The sequence below is a fragment of the Cupressus sempervirens genome, chromosome 7 (assembly GCF_028749045.1).
Source record: "Cupressus sempervirens isolate cs-2001-9-10 chromosome 7, ASM2874904v1, whole genome shotgun sequence".
NCBI classification, from domain to species: domain Eukaryota; kingdom Viridiplantae; phylum Streptophyta; class Pinopsida; order Cupressales; family Cupressaceae; genus Cupressus; species Cupressus sempervirens.
This window is the reverse complement of record NC_143124.1, coordinates 723,843,901-723,864,843: the sequence shown is the minus strand read 5'-3', so window position 1 is coordinate 723,864,843 and position 20,943 is coordinate 723,843,901. Positions and strand designations below refer to the sequence as shown.

Here is a 20,943-nt window from a genome sequence, read left to right as displayed (position 1 = left end):
ATAAAAATAAATTAATTAATTAATGACATCAGGGATTTTTCAGAAAATAAAAATACTTTATTTTCTGAAGGTTTTTAGGTGTCTACAATCACAGCATCCTAATATGTTACAAATGGTCTTATACGTGCTAAAAGTATGATGGATGTACAAAAGCCACTCCGGCAACATGTCTCTTTGCAATTACAGAACATCACCCACCATCAGACTGATTCCTTTTACAGTTAGTTATTAATACTTTGTATTAGTTTGTCTGACCCAAACTCCTTACGCTTTCCTTTGGTATCTTCTTCATTGGGTGCTGATTCTCAGTACCTACAATATTTTCTTAAGTATCCAACCTTATGACAATGAAAACATGCCGTGCTAGTATTCCTCCAATTACGAAATCTTCCTCCAAAGTGTAACCTCGTACAATTAGCTACAATGTGACCAAATATTCCACATGTTGTGTAAGGCACTAGATAAACGTTCCATACGATTAAAGCACAACATTTAAAATTAAATCAGAACTTGCATCAGGATAATCAAAGCATATAAAGCAGTACCATCGTGTTAGTAAGAGTATAATTTGGGAAAAAACCAATCACAGAGTTACATTAGAATCGACCTTAAAACCACAGCAAGTATATGGAAACAAGGGATCGTATTCATGCTGCCCCTCTCAAGCAAAAATCAAAGAACAGAGTATAGGAAGCTGAAATTAATAATGACCAATATATTCCATATTCAGGCTTCACAAAAGTCTTGCTAAATAGTGAACCAGGAAAGCCAAAACTCTAATGTAATTCTGTTCAAATTTTATGTTGGGCAAGCACATATTGATATATCATATGAATTTTAAAATATCTTGAATTTTGATAAAGGGTTAGTATCATAGTCATACTATCAAATGAATTTTTTTTTATATTTCTTGTATTTCTTTGCATATATATATATATATATATATATATATATATATATATACAAGTTTCCTCCCACATCCACATCGAAAAAATAATAATTTCCCCGCATCGCATATCCACTTCCGGAATCCGCATTGGTAACTTAGATTATTAATGCATGGGAAAACAGAAAACACCACAGTTGAATGAAGCGCTTATAGCTAAAGTTCGGCTCCTGAACCATCAGTCAGATTTTGCTGATTTCTTAGGTGTTTCTCTACTATTGAATGAAGCGCTTAAAGCTAAAGTTTTGGATTTTGAGAGTTCACAGATCTCTGTAGGGATTGTGGAGGGCAAAGTGGTCCAAGAGTGTCATTTCAAAATGCTCACACCCGCATAGTCACTCACTCAAACCAGTATTCCTTCATGAAATGTCCCAATAATGGTGCACAAATGGGCCAATCACCAAATAAAAAAGCTAAAAAATGATCAACTATCAGCTTATAAGTACATATGTTTTCATTTTTGGTTATTTTAAAAATAGTAATTGGGGGTATCTAGGGCAAAAACCATAATGATTATCAGAACCTCTGTTGGTAATTGAATCTATTCCCCTAGTCATCTCATTCAATTTTGGCTATAGGCACCACTAATTTGATAAAAACTAAATTAGACTAGTTGATGACAAGAAATAATACTCCAATGGTTTCCAACATTATATTCAATATCAAGCACCAATTGCAAAGCACTTGAGAAATGAAAATAAAAGCCAAAAAAGTACAAAAACTGATACTGCTACAAGGTCACAAATTTAAAGCCAATGGAAATTCTTGCAATTCTTACACAACCAAACCAATTAAAGGAGAACAATTAAATCGACAAAAAGAAATCCAACCTCATGCTATCATAACATATAACCAATTACTTCCAAAAGAAAATCTGAAGATTGCTATATACATGAAGGCCCTAAGCAGCGGTGCTCTAAAAAAGAGATCTTTGACCAGGACATAATTAAGTTTGTACTCTCAATTTTGGCAATTCATATTCTCCCACCATAAAAAACATTACAGGAAGTGTAATAAAACAATGAAATACTGAGATTTCGATTTAGAAAATAAAATAAGATAAAATGCAAATACAATGTCCTGCATAGTTGATGAAAATGTTATAAAAGCTTTTTAAATGCATTAAAATGGAAACCAAATCTTCAATGAAGACAATTATCATTTCAAATGGAACTCCAATAAATTATTGCCTTATGATAGCACACAATTCCCTTTAAAATGTGTGTAAACTCCTGCAGCTTGCTCTCAACATTAGAGGCAGGAGTCTTCAAACAAGAAACTAATCAAAATAAAAAATGATGAAAAAACAAGAATCCTTGATGTTCAGTTCAGGATAAGTGTCAAAATTACAATTTAGATTGGACCGGCTACAGGCATAATCCTAGGGAATTTAAACATTCTAGAAGTCTCGTGAGGTAAATGCTTATGGCAATGTAAGTCAACAAAACAAGTGTACCTCCTCTTGATGGCATGCTTCAATGATAAAACCAAATGCTTCATGAGAAATATTAATACATGGCTCAACTAGAACATCCTTTCTCTTAATCCTCATAGTCACCAGCATGCTCCAAAAGATAATTTGCTGCAAGCTGCTCATTCTTATCACAGGCTAAGAAAGCCTCTATCACAAGGGCACGATCAAAACCCATGGCCTCGAGCTACAAATAATAAGATAATTCAAAATAAACAAACGATCATAAAAAATTTTAAAGCCATCAAGCATAAAAAGAAAGTTATCTATTAACTTACACGTTCAATTGCTTCACGTTCCTCAGGGGTAACATTGATAGCCTGAGGCATTGCTCCAGCAAGCTGGTTAAGAAAATCCCTGTTGCACAAAATATTATAAAACAAAAATATCAACAAATAAATTGTAGAATTGTAAAAATATTTAAAACCATTGCCAACAGAAACGGCACTCACCCTTCTGCACCTTCAACTGGTTCATTAACCAAGCGAAGAAAATCAGCTTGATGCTCTTGAATAAGCCTCATTAGTTGAGGATTCTGCTTGTTCAGTTCCTGAAGCATTGGCTACACACGCAATGAAAACATGGAAAGTCAGTAGTTACCAAGTGTAATGTCAGACAAATTATATTGGCAAAGAGAAACCAACTAAAGACATCAGATTTCCAGAGTCCATAATATTGATCAATGTCAGTTCTGGACTAGATTGTGTGAGTTTTTGGTAACATTTGTATCACCCTCCATGATCCATTACCGGGATGATAGAGAGCAACAGGAGACAACACACATTTGCAAAGAGAAACCAGCATACCTGCAATATTTGAGGATTTGCCTGGACCATAGTGCGCAGAGCCTGGAACTGTAGAATGAAACAAAATTTCAAGGGATTTGTGAGAGAATGTTATAATTACCCAACAACAGTGCATGATAAAGCTGATTGCCAATTTAGAATCTATCCAAAGATTGTATGTCGTTTTATATTGCCAAAAAGATAATCAATAACAGGTTTAATTATGGATCATGAACAATTTCTTCTTCGAGAAATCTCAACATGGTCATTATACAAACTTTTGATATCCTAAGCATCAAAGAGATTTGAAAGAGATAATTCAGACCCCCCTCCCTTGATATAAAATCAACAGAGCTAATATTGATTACCCATCTGAGCATACTTTGCAGCAGATGAAGATTGAAGACGTACTTCGCAACAGACAACCAGATTAGAGTTACTGCCAAAATGTATTTAAAATCATTGCATCCAAAAAGACATAACATTTACTTTTAAGATAAGATTGAAGGTTGCACTCTACATGCACTAGAATAATTCAATTGTATCTGTAAACTTTGCATTGGCTTGAAAGAATGGATTGTATTGATGGACTATTATAATCATAGTCTGATCTATTCATTTGTATGGATGCTCTCCAGTGCTCCTGTTTCTCCGTTTTGTTCGGGAGCAACTTCTGCTTCTGCAAATATCATATTATCTTCCTTTCATTATTTCTTATTGGGTGAGGTTCAACGTGCTTCTGTTATTGTTAGCACCCAGCCTCCGTATGACTTCCTATCATGTTCAAGATGTTCTCTGATCGCACTCCAGCTGTTCTGTACCATATTCATGCTGCTCCCTTTTTTGTATTTGAGCGTTGTGTTAAAGTTTGAGGATGTATTACAGTATTAGACACATCCTCTTATCTGCTGAGCTGGAAGACTTTGCATCGTGAACATTATGACTGGTATCGTGATGTGGCTCGCGATGACTTAGGTCGATGACTTAGGTGTGCCTTGGTGATGTGACTCATGATGGCTCATGGTGATGTCCATTTTTTGTGTTCAAGTAAGGGTGGTGTTGTCATGGTGTTGTCAACGGTTCGGGATTTTATGTTTGCAGTCATTATTGTAACGCTAGGCTCTTTGTCTTCCACCGCGTGACCTTTTGATTTCTGAAGACCCTACGCCGTATAAGCTTAGGTGGAGTACAAGATTTTTTTAAGTATATCGAGAGCTGCTTCAGATTTTGTGTGTGACGTCTGTGCTCATTGTTCGCTTAAATTTTTCATATGTTTGAGTAATAAAATACAGCAAATTGCTTTACTGAATAAGATAAATTTGTTTTATATATTGGATCTGTGCAAGATCGATACATACACTTTGTAAGTCCTTTGAGTGTCTGGGAGATATGCTTATTGATTAATTGTCAGTGTCTTCGACTTCAATCGTAAGCAAGAAACTATTGTATTTGGTTTGAAAATTAAATAAAGGAATCATCATTTTTGTGGGCTGGGTTTTTCGCCTTCAAGTGAAGGGTTTTACCAGGAGAACTCTTCTCTGTCCTCTGTTCGTTCTGTTTTGAATCTCAGTTTATTGCATTATTATTCATTCTGGTTCAAAATTTAACATGCAGCACCATTTTGTCAAAAATAAAATGCTCAACCATACACTTACACACTAAGTTGCTGAATTATCAAACTTTTCAACGAATCTGCTGTGGGTACACATTTGCGATTTGTGTTTTTAAATGCCAAAATGTCTAGTGATTCTACTTGATCTTTTCGATATTTTTAAGACCTAGAGACTTGTCTATCATGAGATTCTGGCTTGATCTTTTTGATACAGAAACCTGAGTTTAAATTAGACTGATATGTTTCAAAATTTGAATTTCATAATAGTTTTGTTTACCATATGTATTGCTTCTCTCTCTCTCTCTCTCTCTCTCTCTCTCTCTCTGTGTATATGTATGTATGTATCTAAGTATGTAACTACAAACGTACCTAACCCCCCCTCCCCAAATAATTCTGCCATACAGGCATTTCATACCCATGTACCAATACCAGTTGCCATTCTTGTTTTGGCAACTTAAATTTTGACACCTTATCAAGCTAGCTATTTCCATAAGAAACCCTCTTGTGCTTGTGGGACTGCATGCTATATTGTTGCACAAAATAGGTTTGAATTTAATATTTCACGAGGCAAATTAGGTTGTTAAAAAATTTAAAACATTTTCTGTGCTGCAGTGATATTTCATTTGCAGGAAACTAGACAAGTGTAATAAAGCGGAGTTAAATAGTACCTGTGGGTTGTTCCGTAAGAAGTCCAGAGCCCCAGCGCCAGCTCCGGCTCCGGCTCCAGCACCGGCACCAGCACCCCCAAAATTCGGGAGACCCTATTAAAGAAAAACTCAATGGTAATTTAATTCAATAGATTAAAGCATAGAAATCCAATACACAAGTGACTCCACAACTTTCAATATGTAAACCCAAAAACAAAGACAAGAAAGTCAAAATATTTGATTTACTGTCCATTATTGTATCGATATAATGTCAGTGCTTGTATGAGGAAAATATTTGTAAACAATGAACAATGTTAGAAAGAATGAAAACATCAGATCTACCTGTGGGAAAAGATCTAATGGAGCTGCATTAGGGCCTCCAGATGGAGGTGCTGGCTGAGCTGGGGTAGCTGCAGGTGCTGGAACAGCAGTGTTTGCAGCTCCAGCCGCAGGTATGTTTGAAGTTGTAAGGCGAGCTACAGGAGGAGGTGCTTCTGCCACCTCTGGAATGCCCTGAACATGTTTATCATGTCATGAGAGAATGACATAATAAGAAAATATAAAGATAACACAGCTGAATCTATGGAAAACAGATTGTACATACTGAGTACAAATATTCAACAGCACGTTCTGGGTTGTTGAAAGCTGCCCTTAAAGCACGGACGACAGTATCTCTATCCCAGCTACCCCCACCCATATCAAGAATTTGTTGAATAATTTGTTCCAGGTTAGTTCCTGCAACTAGATTGGAAGCTGCTTGCCCATAGGCATCAGCATCTGTCCTGAATGACAAAAAGAAAAAGAGTAAAATCAAAATTAGCATATGAATATCATGAATCAAATAAAATAGTTATTAACCTAACTTCAACAGGTACCTCCCTCCCTCCGCACCCAGGAAAGTTCAAACCGGTTCGAAATTTCTTCGACCAGGGTGTGATTTTTGCACTGCAGGTTTGATCGGGTTCGAGCTGGGATCGAACCCAAGCGAACCAACTCCAAATTTTCAAACCTGCAGTGAACTGGGCCCGCAGACAGCTGGAAAAGCATTTTTTGGGCAAGATTTAATTGGTTTTTGGCATCCATAAAACCTAAAAGTTGTTATGAATTGCTTTTGTGGCCTCTCATTGTCATTTTATGTTTCTAAACAGGTTATTTTGTCTTAAGGGAGAACACATAAGTTTTGAGCAAGCATCTAGTTGTGCAAGGAAGAGTTTGAAGATTGATTTGTTGGTGTTCTTCAAGTGTTTGTGCATCATTCATACACATTTGCAAGCTTGCAATGGCTGGAAAAGGTAAGATCTTATTCCATTTGCTATTGTTTTTGTTCCTACTTTTTTCATTTTTCCATTTCTCTTTCAATCTTCATATGTTCTTTGTCATTTTCTTGCATATAAATTATGAACATGTATCTAATTTCTTGCCATAGGGAAAGGCATGGCATCTACCTCTTCATCAATAGGCAATACCTAACAAAGAATGGAACCCAACTCTGATTCTCCTCTATGGAAGTACGTAGACATTATAAAACCCCTTCCAAGAGGTGGTGCATTCCGTTGGAAATGTCGGGGTTGTGTAGAAAAAAATAGTTCTTATTATTGTGTGGTAGATCATTAATGTGTTTACACTGGAAGAGGAATCAACAAATGCCCTAGCAAAAAAGGTGCCCCTATACCAAATGAAACTGTGTTAAAATTTATTGAAGAGCATGAGACAACAAGAGAGAGAGGACACAGGGCAACAAAACTCAGTAGCAATAAAAGTAAAAGTAAAAGAGCAAAGGGAATGCAGCCCCCCCCCAAATGTTATAGTACAAGACCACCCCTTCTTTAATACCGCAGTGGGCACTGACACTGAATCTGTCCCCCTTGTACACAAAAGAAAGGGTCCACTAGAAAATGCTTGTCAAAATAAGAACTAGGAAATTGCTGACAATAAGGTGAGGAAGATGCCTGTATGCAAATGGGTTGTCCTTTAATGTTGTCCGCTCTCCATTTTGGAAGGATATGTTGAGGGGTGCCAATGAAGCTCCAAGAGGGTATTGTGGCCCCGGGTATGAGAAAGTGTGCACCACCTTGTTGAATGAAGAGGTCCAATGGATTGAAGATCAATTGAAGCCCACAAGGGACTCATGGGTTGAGACAGGGGTGACAATTGTTTCAAATGGCTGGAAGGATTCTAGGAACCGTCCCTTGATCAATGTCCTTGCAGTGTCCCCTAAAGGGGCAGTGTTTCTGAAAGCGGTGAATTGTGAGGGCAAAGTAAAAGATGGGTCATTTATTGCTGATATCCTAGTTGAGGCCTTTGAACAAGTGGGTGCAAGAAATGTTATCCAACTCATAACGAAAAACGCAAAGAATTGTAAAGCAGTTGGTTTGTTGGTTGAATCATGATATCAACACATCTCTTGGACACCTTGTGCGGTCCATTCACTCAATCTTATGCTAAAAAGATTGGGAACCAAACTGAGTGGATCAAAACAATGTATGAAGAGGCTAAGAACATCCAAATGTTTGTCACAAACCACCACATGACTCAGTCTCTTTTCAGAAACCACTCAAAGTTGAAGCTATCAAAGCTAAATGAACTTGAATTCAAGATAGTAATTTAATTTTTAATATTTGACAATTTCTGATTTTTCATATTTTACTTGTGCAATGTGTATACTTTTCTAAAAATATGTATCTAATAGTTGTTTTTTTTGCTCTAATTTATGTCACAAGTTGTTGAGACCTGTTTTGCATCACATATAATCATCTTAAGATGACTTGTGCAAGTGAAAGATACACTTCAGGGTATGGTAATCAGCCACAATTGGGGTGCATGGAAGCAAAAGAACACTGAAAGGGCAAACAAAATAAAGGATAGTCTATTGGCTGAGTGGTGGGAACATGTGGAGTATCTCCCTAAGATCATTGAGCCCATTATGAGCATGCTTAGGTACACTAACATGGATAGGCCTTGTGTTGGATAGATCTATGATGGCACAGACTCAATGCTTGAGAAGATCAAGCAAGTTATAAATGAGGAGGAGCAAGATCCGCAAGAGACCTTTTTCAAACAAGTGCAAAAAAATACTTTTGAAAAATGGAACAAAATGACCACTCCATTACATTTGCTTGCCTATGTCTTGACACCCAAATACTATAGCTCACAACATTGTAGTCTACCAGGAAGGTTGCCACCATATAGAGATATGTAACTGTCTGACGGGTACCAAGCAGTATCTAGAAGAATAATTTCCTGATGATGATATGAGAGATGTAATCATGGATGAGTTCATAGAGTTTGTCATTGCTAGAGGTCTAAGTAACGATGTTCTTCGTCATCAGTTCAAGAAAGATGCTCATGGTTGGTGGTACCTCCATGGCCAAAAATTTCAAACATTGCAGCCCCTTGCAATCAAAGTTATATCACAAGTTTTATTTTTTTTAAATTAGCTCACTTTATCTTCAAAAGAATCATGACTACAAAGTGATTTTCAATTTTTTAAAAGATTGAATTAATTCTTTTTTAATTGCTTACCCTATGTTGTCTTCATAGGTTGCTAGTGCTTCTGCATCAGAAAGAAAGTGGAGCACCTATTATTTCATCCACTCGGTGAAGTGCAATAGGTTGCCATCAAAAAAAAAAGAGAAGCTAGTATTTGTGCAAAACAACCTGTGCCTTCTTTTGCACAAGAGTCAAGAATGCAAAGAAAGGGAGACAAAGAAGTGGGATGTAGGTGCAGAGATTGCAGACTTGGATGCTTCCACTGCTCGGCTTACAATTGATGACTGATGACTTTGATGTCAATACCATTGTTGCTTCTACTGCTGACCCCATTGGCCTTAGCGCAAGTATAATACCGGAGATGAAGAAGATGAAGATTGAAGAACTTATAACTAAGAATATTAATAGATTTTCATTCCATTAGTTAAACAATTAACGTGAAACAATGATACTTGAACTTGATATTTTAAATGTTTTGAATCTTTGATGTTGAAGTTGATTGAACCATGTTACTATATGATGGTATAATCACTATTGATTACAAGTTTAACTGTTTATGGTGTTTTAAAGTTTTTGTTGTTTAAATGTGTTTATGCTACTATGCTACATTCTAATTTTAAATCATGCTTCATAAAAATGTGTATATATATATATATATATATATCAAAGTTGCACAAGTACGCGTACCCAAACCCTTGGTACACGTACCAGGTACTGGGACGCATATCCCATACCGAGTACGGATTAGGGCACGTTTCTAAAATTTTGGAACGCCACGTCAACTTTTGAAAAAGTAGAGGCAATCATGCTGGAAAGGTAACATAAAATCTGACCTAAAATGCGGCGTTATATTGACTAAAACGCGGCACTAAACACTCACCGTCCGCAAGCAAGTTAAAGCTTAAACGTAGCAAGTTGAACACGAGGTTAAACACAAGCAGACAGCTGGAAAACGAAAGGACAAAGTTCAAACGCCAGGTTTTCCTCCACGCAGAGACGGTTTTAGCAATTGTTCTCAGACTTACGATTTCTCTCAGTCTGTTTTACCCATTTTTCTCCATCCACAAACTCGGTGCTCACACAAGAAAATCCGGAAAAGTATTTTACTGTTGAAGTTACGACTTCTATTTTTAATTCTGCTGCTCACGTTTAGAAAATATAGTATTATTTTTCAACTTTTTAAAATTTTGAGTTTTAAAGTTTTAACAAAGTTTAATATTTTAATAATTTTATATATGATCGAACATATTATATTTTATTATTTAGGATATATTATAAATTTAAAATACTTGGTTTAAACTTTAAGGTTAAAGTTTAAACACTACGTAACTACAGTAAACTTAAACCAAATAAATTAATAAATATTTTTAAATTTCAACATTTATATAGTTTATAACTTTATTGAAATTAAATGTTATTGTTTAACTTTAGTCTTTATTTAATTTTTAATTTTAGTTAAAATATTATTTTATTGATTTAATTTACAGTTTAGTAGTTTACTATTTTAACTTGTCACAATACACAATCATATTAAATTTTAAAATATTTAAATTATAATATCAATATAGATTTTTAAAATTTTAAATAGATGTTTACAATTTAAATAATCAATTAAATTTTAAAGTGAAATTTATTTTAGATACTAAATTTAAAATATAAAACAATATAAAGCAACTTTAAGTCTTTAATTCTTTTTTATTTGCTATACAATATCTTCTCCACAGTTCGACACTAATTATTGAACTTTTTTTTAATTTTTCTAGGTAGAATGCCAGGCAGAGGAAAGCAAGGGTTGTATCCTTTGTGGAAGTATGTTGATCGTGTTCGAGGGTCGAAGGACATGCAAGCTTTGCCCTTTGAAATGGAAAGGTTCTTACACGAGAGTGAAGGCTCACTTCCTTCACATATCTTGATGGGACACAACAGAAAAACAGAATGGACACAACAAAAAAGGGAAATTGTATTAACTGAGAAAATACGCTATTACAAACAGTACAGAGAAAATAAACTTCAGAACATGCCCTAAGGGCTTACAATAGCATAAATCTGGAGATAATTTCTCCTTTCAGTACCTCCTCTCAAACTCCACTCCGAACTGCCTTTTACAATGCCAGAAATCTCCTTAAATAGACCCCAGAGGGTTAAGGACTAGGAGTTAGAAAGTGCTAGTAGGCATCCACCGACCAAATAGAAGGTTCCAGAAGCTGCGTTAGAAGTCGGTGCAAATCTAGAAGAATCCAGAAATGGTAACCGAACTTCTAGGAGGCATAACTTTTGAACCGTAGCTCCGATTAACGAACCGTTTACATTTTCGGAAAGCTCTCGAAGCGCTCTATAGCCCTATGGACAAGCTTCGCTCGTCCCCCATTTTTCGGCCCTTTTCGAAGTCATTTAATGTCCATAACCTGACTTTGAAGCATTTCTTAAGTCTCCAAAACCCGAAAAACTGCAATAACTTTCAAACCGTGGGGCCTATTGACTTGATTCTTTTTTTGGAATGCTCTAAATCACGATTACATTCATCTGGCCAATTCACACCTTCTAGGTCACCAAAATGATGGCCAAATTGCATGCTCCTATTTTTTCGAAATTTTCAAACATACTGATAGTGGAACCGTGAGAGTTAGAACCTTTATTTGACCCAAATGGGTATCCAAAAATGAAAATACATGAAACAGAAACTAAGTCTAAGTATATTTTTTGGGTGACACAGGATTGCCCTTATACCTCTGGATGCTCCTGCATCATATCTGGGGTAGGTGTTGATCCTTGTACAAATGAGGTGGAACGATATGATCTTATAAGGGAGCAAGAAAGGGCTGAAGGGAAAGTTGCTAAGAAGAGCTCTCATGCTTCAACAACAGGGCCTGTACAGAGTCAACATGGAGATTTAGAAGTAGATGTCTCAACTACAAATGTAACAGCAAAACATGCCCGCAAGAGACAACACATTGGCAGCTCAAATCCCATTGGAGAATTGTTTGATGTGCACGGTCGAGATGCTGTTGATGCAGCAATTGCATGATTCTTTTATGCAAATGGAATAGCATTTAACGTTTCTTGCTCCCCTTTCTACATTGAGATGGTCCAAGCTATCCTTCATGCACCAATAGGGTATAAACCACCTGGATATGAAAAGCTTCGCACTACTTTACTTGATAAAGAGAAAAGTCAATTAGATGAACAAACTACACCACTGAAAAGAGTGTGGGTTACAGAGGGATGCAGTATTGTGATGGATGGGTGGACACATGCTAGAAATCGTCCATTACTTAATATCATGGTAACATGCAGCAAAGGGCCTTATTTTTTGAAGGCAATACATTGTTCAGGGCAAGAAAAAAATGCAGAATTTCTACACACCCAGCTATGTGAGGGCATTGAGGAGGTGGGGGCTACACATGTGGTCCAAGTTGTTACTGATGCTGCCCCTGTTTGTAAAGCAGCAGGTATATTGGTGCAAAAAAAGTACAGGCATATATTTTGGACACACTGTTGTGTGCATTCGTTGAATAATGCACTCAAAGACATTGGCAAGTTTCAATGGATTACAGATCTCATAGAGAAGGGGAGAAAAATACAAATGTTTATATGCAATAACCACCACACACAAGCCATCTATCGTAAATTTGCCAAGGTGGAGCTACTCAAACATGCTGATACACATTTTTCTTCTTACTTCATTCTTCTTGACCGCCTTTGTGAAGTCAAGGGAGCTTTGTGTTCCACAGTTGTTAGTGAAGCATGGACAACTTGGAGACAATCTACTTCAGATACTGCTGTTGAGGTGCGAGGTATGATTCTTGATGAGCATTTTTGGGCTGACGTGAAATTTGTTGTGGAGTTTATTAAGCCCATATGTGAGCTGATCAGATATGCAGATTCAGATAAGGCATGTTTGGGAGAAATTTATGAAGCAATAGATTCCATGTGTGAAAAAGTGAAGACAATAACTGATATAAAAGACCCTTCTCTATATCCTTTGATAGAGGAGAAGTTGCATGGAAGATGGAACAAGCTCAACACACCTCTTCATTGTGCTGCATATGCTCTTAATCCTAAATGGCATGATATACAAGTGACTGGGAAGAGGGCTCCACATCAGGATAGAGAGGTAATGAAAGGATTTTGGGCTGCAATAAAAAAGATCTATGGCCGAGGTGAGGATGCTGCAATTGTAAGGAGTCAATGGAATAAGTTTTCACGTGGGCAAGGTAAGTTTGGTTCTGTGGAAGCTTTATACGATATGAAATTAAAGATAGACCCTATAGAGTGGTGGTGGAACCATGGAGGTGAAGCTCCTAAATTGCAATCGTTTGCAATAAGATTGCTCTCACAAGTAGCTAGCTCTTCATCTTGTGAGAGAAATTGGAGTACTTATGGGTTCATTCATTCACTATTGAGAAACTGTTTGGGGTCAAAGAAAGCAGAGAAATTGGTGTACATTCACAGCTCACTTCGTCTCCTCTCTCGCCTAAATCCTAGATACAATGATGGTCCTTCATCAAAATGGGATCAAATCTCAACTATTGGAGAACTTGCTGCCCTTGTGGATGGAGAGGTTGAAGTATATGGCCTTATTGACTTGCCTATTGTTACTCTACCAACAGAGGAACCTGAGCTCGAGAGTGATGACTATTTGGACAGCATCATAACTGAGGACCTTGATATGGATGATGAAGACATAGAAGACTAGAAAATAGATTAAGATGTCTGATTTTTGTTTTAGTTTTTCATTTGCATATCAGCTTGCTGTTTATCAAGCTTATTTCGATATGTAATCAGTTTGAGACTTTGGTACAACGCTGATTAACAATAGATTATAATCTATAAACTTTTTCTGATTTTCACTGTTTAAACTTTTAAGTTTAAACTAGAAGTTTATCATTTCTAATATCAATATGTCCTATCTATATGATTTATCATTATGAAGTTATTGTTTGTATCTAAAGTTTGTCTTCTCTGTTAAGTATCTTTATCATTATGAAGTTATTACTGTTATTGTTCGTATTTAAAGTTTGTCTTCTCTGTTAAGTATCTAGACTCTAAAGTTTAAAGTTTTAAACTTTCAGCAGTAGTATATATTATAAATTTATAAGCTTAAAAATTTTTGGATTTCTTGTTTTGGATGCTCAATGTCATGACTCATGACTGATATTTTGATTTTCAGATTTTCTATAAGATAATTATATATATATAAAATTAGAGATACACACGTACCCCCGTCCCTTGTTTTGAAAAATACCTGTACCCGTACCCATACCCGTTCCCGTTCCCGTACCCACGCACCCATGCAACCTTGATAGATATATTTATATATATTTATATATATATATATACATACATACATACATACATACATACATATATATATGTTTTATAATTTTTACATGTTTTTGTACTAACAAATCCAAACCCCTTTCCAAACTTTTGATGAACTTGCAAACTGGTTCTCGAATTTCAAACTTGGAACCGAACCCAAACCGGCAACTTAGTTATTAACCAATAATACATTTGAAAATTAGAACATATGCAAACCTAGACACAGGTTGGGAAGATGATAGAAATTCTAGTCCGGTCTGTACTGAAACAAAGCAAAAAAAGTGTTCTTTTTTATTTGATGGTATACAAGAACATACATATTAAAGAATAGTAAAATCTATAGCAGAAAACTAGCAAATCAGAACCTTATGCAAAACTGAAAACAATTTAAATGCTACTGTTCTCAGAACAACTATGCCAGAGAAATTGCAGACCACAAAGATGCAAAGTTCTGCAATATCTTTTAAAGAAATAATAAACAATAAATAATTCAATATTTATACTACATTTTTTTATTTGACACATTTACTTCCTCTGATATAATAAACTAAATAATTTGATTACACTACTATTTTGTATTTGACAAATTTAGTTCCTGTGCAATAATGAACAATAAATAATTCAATATTTAAACTACAATTTTTGAATTTTTATTTGAGAAATTTACTTACTGTGCTGCTCCAGTGGCAGCACTCATTGCAGTAGTTGTAGGAGCCCTACAGAATTTTAAGGCTTTAGAGATTTTAAATAGCAGATAAAGAAAAAAAAAATACTCAGCAAACTTCCTATGGTCACTATAAGTTGTCCATGTCCTTCAATTTTAAGAATCCACAAGCAATATGAGATCAGCACTGCTGCAATATGGGCTAGAACTTACGATGCCGGAAGCTGAGTTGCAGCAGCTGGTGCCAGTGCTGGTGCTGGCGCTGGAGCTGGGGAAGGCGTTGGGGCTGGCACTACAGGATTGTTGACTGGAGCTGCAGGAACAGTTGTTGGGGTCGGCTGATATAAAGAAAAAGAGATCAGTACTAAGAATTCTAAAATTCACAATGACAAATACAAATCCATGTGCAGATCAAAGTCGAATGTGATAAAGAACCCAGTTAAGAGAAAACTTTCTTGAATTGAAAAATACCTGCGTTGATGGCCCTCCAGGTGTTGAGGATTTAGTCTGAAAATAAAGATTATCGAAATGACTTCAGTTCTCAAGCTTCAAAACATAAAGTCTTAAAAAGGTTTTATGCAAATAACATTGCAATGGTAATATCAACAGCATTATAATCTAGAGTTCAAATGAAAGTAATCTTTAAAAATGAAGGTAAGCAGTAATCTTTAAAAATGAAGGTAAGCACCAAATCAAAAGCTTCAAAAAGATTCAGTCAGAAGACAATTAACTTCTTGTTTGGTAGTATACTAAGCAACAGAGGGACATTCTCCTCCACCTATTAATTGCAGTGTGCTTGATACAATTCAACAAAGTCAAATTGTTGGTTCTTAATGCATTTGTACTTTAAAATTAGCAACATCTGTTATTAATTAGGTAGATTACCTGTTTATAATTTAACAGTACAGACAAGCCAACAAGCGTTTTCCTAATACAACCACCACTTATCATTAAGTGCATGCTAGTTAGAAAGGATCGCTCAACACTAGAAATTCAAATAAGAAAATCCAAGGTCTGAACAAAAAAGATGACCTCAAAATTTTGAAAAATAAAAATAAAGCAAAACAAGTTGAGAAACAAATTTAAAACAAACTAGGGTTTCTGACAATACAACATCATATATACAATGCTAGATAGAAAAAGATGAAATATAGACTATGAAACTAAAAATTGATGAGTCTGGATTTGAACAAAAATAACCTCTACAAATTATGAAATCAGAAAATTTGAAAAAACAAGAACACAAATTAAATTCACATGGGCAACGCGACAAACACTTGGAAGTAATTTAACAAAAACGTCCCAGATCTTAATTAGAGATAAATAGAAAAACTTTTAAAAACATAAAACAATATATATAGTTGGCTCCATATGGTGTGCACACACGCATAACAGATGAAGCATCCAACAAAAATCAAAAGCAGATCAAAAAGAACAAACCATGATGCAAAAACCAAATTGCCAGTTTCAAGGGAGATACTACAATTGAAACAACAATACAGAATAACAACCTTGACCCCAAAAGTGTAACCATCAGTATAGATCCCATAAGCAAAACATTGATAATTTGAGTTTTGAAAAATAAAAGCACTAAATTGATATTACAATTCTTGCCATGGGTTCTACCTATTCTTTTTTGGTGTTTCCAGCATATTCTGTAAAGACAATACATGATGGAAGGATCAGTAAGCAAGAAGACACTACCTTAGACAACATAACAACAAGGAAACTATTCTCTGTGACTTTGTTTTCCTCCAAGGTGGTGTCATCCTTCAGCACTTTGCCTTGATATATCAGTAACTGCTGATCAGATGGATAAGCCGCTTGAAGTTGCTCTATTTGTCTTTTAACATCTACAACCTGAAAAAAAAAGAATACCAGATTATATAAGAGAATTGCTTCTATGTCTAATGAAAAAACACTGCTAAGCATTGCTTTATACCTCTACCACTGCAACTACAAATCAATTTCAGTCGCGATAATTGAAAACATAAAATTCAATCCAAATACTATAGCATTGTTGAATAATCCCTCTACCACTAAAATTACAAAGCAATTTCAGACGTGATAAATGAAAACATAAAAATCAATCCAAATACCACAGCATCATATCTGCCATCAACGCATGGAAAGAAATTGAAGTTCAACATTAAAAAAACCCAACAGTAGAACTGCTTAAAATAAAAACAGGCAACATCAAAAGATTACTCAGTCATCTCACGTTAAAAATTGGTCCTTTTAACTGTAAACTACAACTGCTAAATGTTGATTCTGCTCCTGGCATACAACTGTTCAAGGACCCACCGCACAATCTTAAATTACTAATTACATTATAGTAAAAATCAAAGAACTTCTGGACAAGTGCCACGAAGGGGATCTTAGAAAGTGGCTTTGCAATATTCATTTTATTCCATGAATAACATAAATGATTTGTTATAGTTCGGGACTAGTATCAATTTCAAATCTATAACTCCCAATCACGTATTGTTATCCTGTATTTCTGGAAAACAAATGCATTTCCTGTAATCGAGCTGAATTTTTTAATATCTCAGTCAGAAGTATTGTAGACAATTTTGCCAATTTTCTTTAAACCAGAGTTTAGTTACTCGGAATGCAGAGCATGTTAATCACATAATTAGCTAACAATGTCAATAACAGTACAAATAAAACTAAGGCTAATGTCAACACAGCAGCAGCCTGTTTATCAACTATGTCAAGGACTAACAATTATGATTCTCCCAAGACCTATATATGGTCATAACTTTCTTCACAAGAATAAGATTTACTGCTCACAATCATATTTCCAATAATGGATACCCTTCTGTTTACAACAGTTAAAGTGGAATCTACTACATAACTATCTAATTGTTTATTTAGCAAAAAACGCTAAATTAATAATTAACATTGCAAAAAGAACGCTTGTAACTTTTGGATACCCCAGATGCCTATCATGGTTAGCCTCCTACCAATGACTGTGAAGCTATTTATCTCAATTAACAAAGTTACAAAGGCATCCAAGGGCAATATTGGCTGAAATTAATGATCGAAAGCAAGTAAATTTATCTTTGCACAAGATCCAACATGAATGAGATTACCAAGTACTTCAGTATTCGTGCTGTCAAAAACCCTTCTGAACAAGATGAGGTCTTGCAATTTAATATTTACTTATGCAAAACTCTTAGGCACATAAGACTTTGAACAGTTCTCGAGAGTTGCAACGAAAACTATGATATGTACCATCTAAAGTTTACTTTGACACTGACAAAAGTGAAAAAAATTGCATTAGAAAACAAAAGTGTATTTGAATGGGAGCAGACTGCATACGTTAATAATAGCAACCAAAGACTATTTATATTTCTCCAAATCAAAATGAGCAACTAATTATAAGCGAGACATCAACACACTAATCAAACAGCTATAAGCTGTATTTAGATTTAATAATGTGCCCTGAATTTTAATTTTCACAGTACAATAAAAAATATTACAGATGACACGCAGCATTTTAGAGCTCTTATATTGTTTTATTCAATTGAACGCGTCATAAACAATGTAATTAAGCAATCCAGAACCTTACACAAATAACGGCCACAAAATTGAGAAGTCGAAAAATTCGATATCACGAATTCCCAATTTCGCCGAGGCCTAATCCCGAAACACCCGACACAACACTTCAATTCGCCTCACACACTAGATTGTTTCCCAGATAAATTTCAACACAAAAACTGAGTCAACCATAAAAGCATTCTAGTAGCCATGACTCAAATTTACAATCCCCAAAGAAAGGAGTATATCACTACACCAATAAGATCATCAGCATACCTAAGGTCCGCAACATAAGATATATCTATAGACATATTTCAAAGCTTGATCAGTGAAACAGCAATATTGAAGACTTAACAAATGTCCTCGATTCGAATCCAACCCAAATCTCTCTTTCCCTCTGCAGAACCCTAAAGCGAAAAGAACAAAGTCCGCCAGCCCTATTAACCAAACAATATCCCCTTCAAACACAAAACAACCCCAGCGAAACCCTAATTTTGACAGGAAAGCCTACAACCAAATTCACCGACGATTTAACCTACCATTCCAATCTGAGTCAAACGAAGCAAACAATCTTCCATCGAACTAACTATAACAAGACTGCGAATGAAATCTGGCTACGCTAATGCATTAAGAAAATGATATATTCAGAACAAGGAAAGAAAAAACAAGAAATTTACCCCATCAGTGGGCTGCACTTCGATGTCGAAGTGATTTCCCTTCAAAGTCTTCACTGTAACCTTCATTTTGACGAACCAAAATCTAACCTTCTGCAAAGACCACGGTAACACGCCGAAAAAAAGAGAAAGAGAGAGGGAGAAAAGAAAGAGGAGCTTCTGTCAGCAAAAATATGCTAAACAGAGGAGACGGAAATAAGCCCACAATATCCTTTCGTCTGCCGACTAATACTACCACGTTAGTTATTAATAAAACCAACGGGACTAATGCCGTCAATTGACGGGATCTAATCTCGCTTTTAAAGCGTGTGCCAGAAGAAAACGTTGCACGGGTATAATTAAACAGCAGGCTTTATTAGCGAATCGAACGGCTGAGATTGGCGTTTGAAAACGAATTATTTTATTTTCTCTCACGGCCGTCGATTTTCCTATTTTCTTTCCGAAAAGCGACTGCCTTTGAAAGCTGAAGGCTGACGTGGACGGCATTTACGGCAATTGACGTATTTTATAGAATGGAAAAGGAACAAGCCAGGCAACGTATTTGTTATGAATATTAATTGAATTTATAATTTTTTAAGATAAATTTTTAATTAACTAATTAACTAATATTATCAGTCCAAATTTTTCTTCTTAATGGATAGAGTTTGGTTTAAGAGTTTTGTTGCAAGTAATTTTGTTATTTGAATTAAAAGAGTCTAGATAGTTTTTTTATATATAGAAAAAAAATCATTATGATTCAATTAGGTAATTTGTTTTGTGTGAGAGTTTTGTCACAAATAATTTTATTTTTGAAATAAAAAGCGACCAAAACAAGAACCAAAACGCCGGCAACTAGCACACTGCCAGCAGAAACAAGCACTACAGAGAACAAAAACTACTAACCAAAAAACAACATCTTTACTAATTCATCACAAATAATTTTGTTAATCATTTGAATTAAAAGGATTTAAAAAAATTTACATAATTTTATGGAGAACAAAAAGAAAAATTGATATTTTAAGAATTATTTGAATCACCTCTTATAATTGAAACTAATATGAAACTTTTAACTTAAAAAATAACTATTGATTGTATTACACATAATATTTACATATCTTATAAAAATTTAACTTATCACATAAAAAAATACCTTACTTATAAGCTAAGAAATTAAAACATATAAAGTTTTTAATAAATAAAAGTAAATAATGTACAACAAAGTCACCTTACTACATCATCACAATTTTGTCTGGCCTTGTATGGATGGTGATAAGGAGCACCCAATGAAAAGTGGTTTCCTTTGTAAGGAGAACTTTGCACTTTTATGCTCATCAAAAAAGAGCTCTTATGCTTTGGGTGTATTTCATTTCATGGCAAGTATATTTTTATCTTTAGAAGAATATATTTTTGGCACCTTTCCAAGTTAGAACTCTTAGCTTTAATAGTGGATGTGAGATGATTATACCCCAATTGTCTTTTTTAAAAGAAAGGTTTTTTATATAAGGTTTTTAGTTTTCATGAATTAATATTTTATTTTGTAAAAATATATTTATTATAGTATTATTTGAATGGTTAATAATAATAAATTATTCATCATTTGTTGTATTATTTAAATATTTATATTTAATTTATATTGATGATGTGATATTATGTTATTTAATTTCATTATAATTGTTAATATGAGTTAGTGTATTCTTATTTCTAAAATAGAAGATTATTGTTATAATTCGATAGTTAAAAGATATAAAAATTAAAGAAATGTTGATTAGTCTATTTAATCAAACCACATTTTAATACATGTATAATTTATG

The 20,943-nt window shown here is 34.9% G+C and overlaps 1 protein-coding gene across 2 annotated transcripts; it reads right to left on the bottom strand.

Moving 5' to 3' along the window:
• Nucleotides 1-2,101: 2,101 nt before the first annotated feature.
• Nucleotides 2,102-19,373, bottom strand: LOC149549277 (ubiquitin receptor RAD23d-like). Of its 2 annotated transcripts, XM_089792707.1 has the most exons (12): nt 19,157-19,373; nt 16,641-16,796; nt 15,408-15,443; nt 15,150-15,274; nt 14,944-14,988; nt 6,066-6,243; nt 5,804-5,974; nt 5,483-5,575; nt 3,224-3,271; nt 2,870-2,979; nt 2,696-2,774; nt 2,102-2,604 (listed from the first exon to the last, which is right to left on the bottom strand). In XM_089792707.1, exons 1-12 carry the CDS (start codon nt 19,220-19,222, stop codon nt 2,488-2,490), a joined length of 1,224 nt encoding a protein of 407 aa, XP_089648833.1. In that variant the 5' UTR covers nt 19,223-19,373; the 3' UTR covers nt 2,102-2,487. The 2 variants fall into 2 exon arrangements, with proteins under 2 accessions (XP_089648833.1, XP_089648834.1); XM_089792708.1 differs by lacking the exon at nt 14,944-14,988.
• Nucleotides 19,374-20,943: the final 1,570 nt, after the last annotated feature.

What these genes read in the sequence shown, in the direction of transcription:
- LOC149549277 (XM_089792707.1), bottom strand. Translation starts at nt 19,222, where the DNA reads ATGAAGGTTACAGTGAAGACTTTGAAGGGAAATCACTTCGACATCGAA. An exon ending in AAGTGCAGCCCACTGATGGG is followed by an intron (nt 16,797 to 19,156) that starts GTAAATTTCTTG and finishes TTTTTTTTTCAG; the next exon opens with GTTGTAGATGTTAAAAGACA. An exon ending in CTGGAGGGCCATCAACGCAG is followed by an intron (nt 15,275 to 15,407) that starts GTATTTTTCAAT and finishes TCTTTATATCAG; the next exon opens with CCGACCCCAACAACTGTTCC.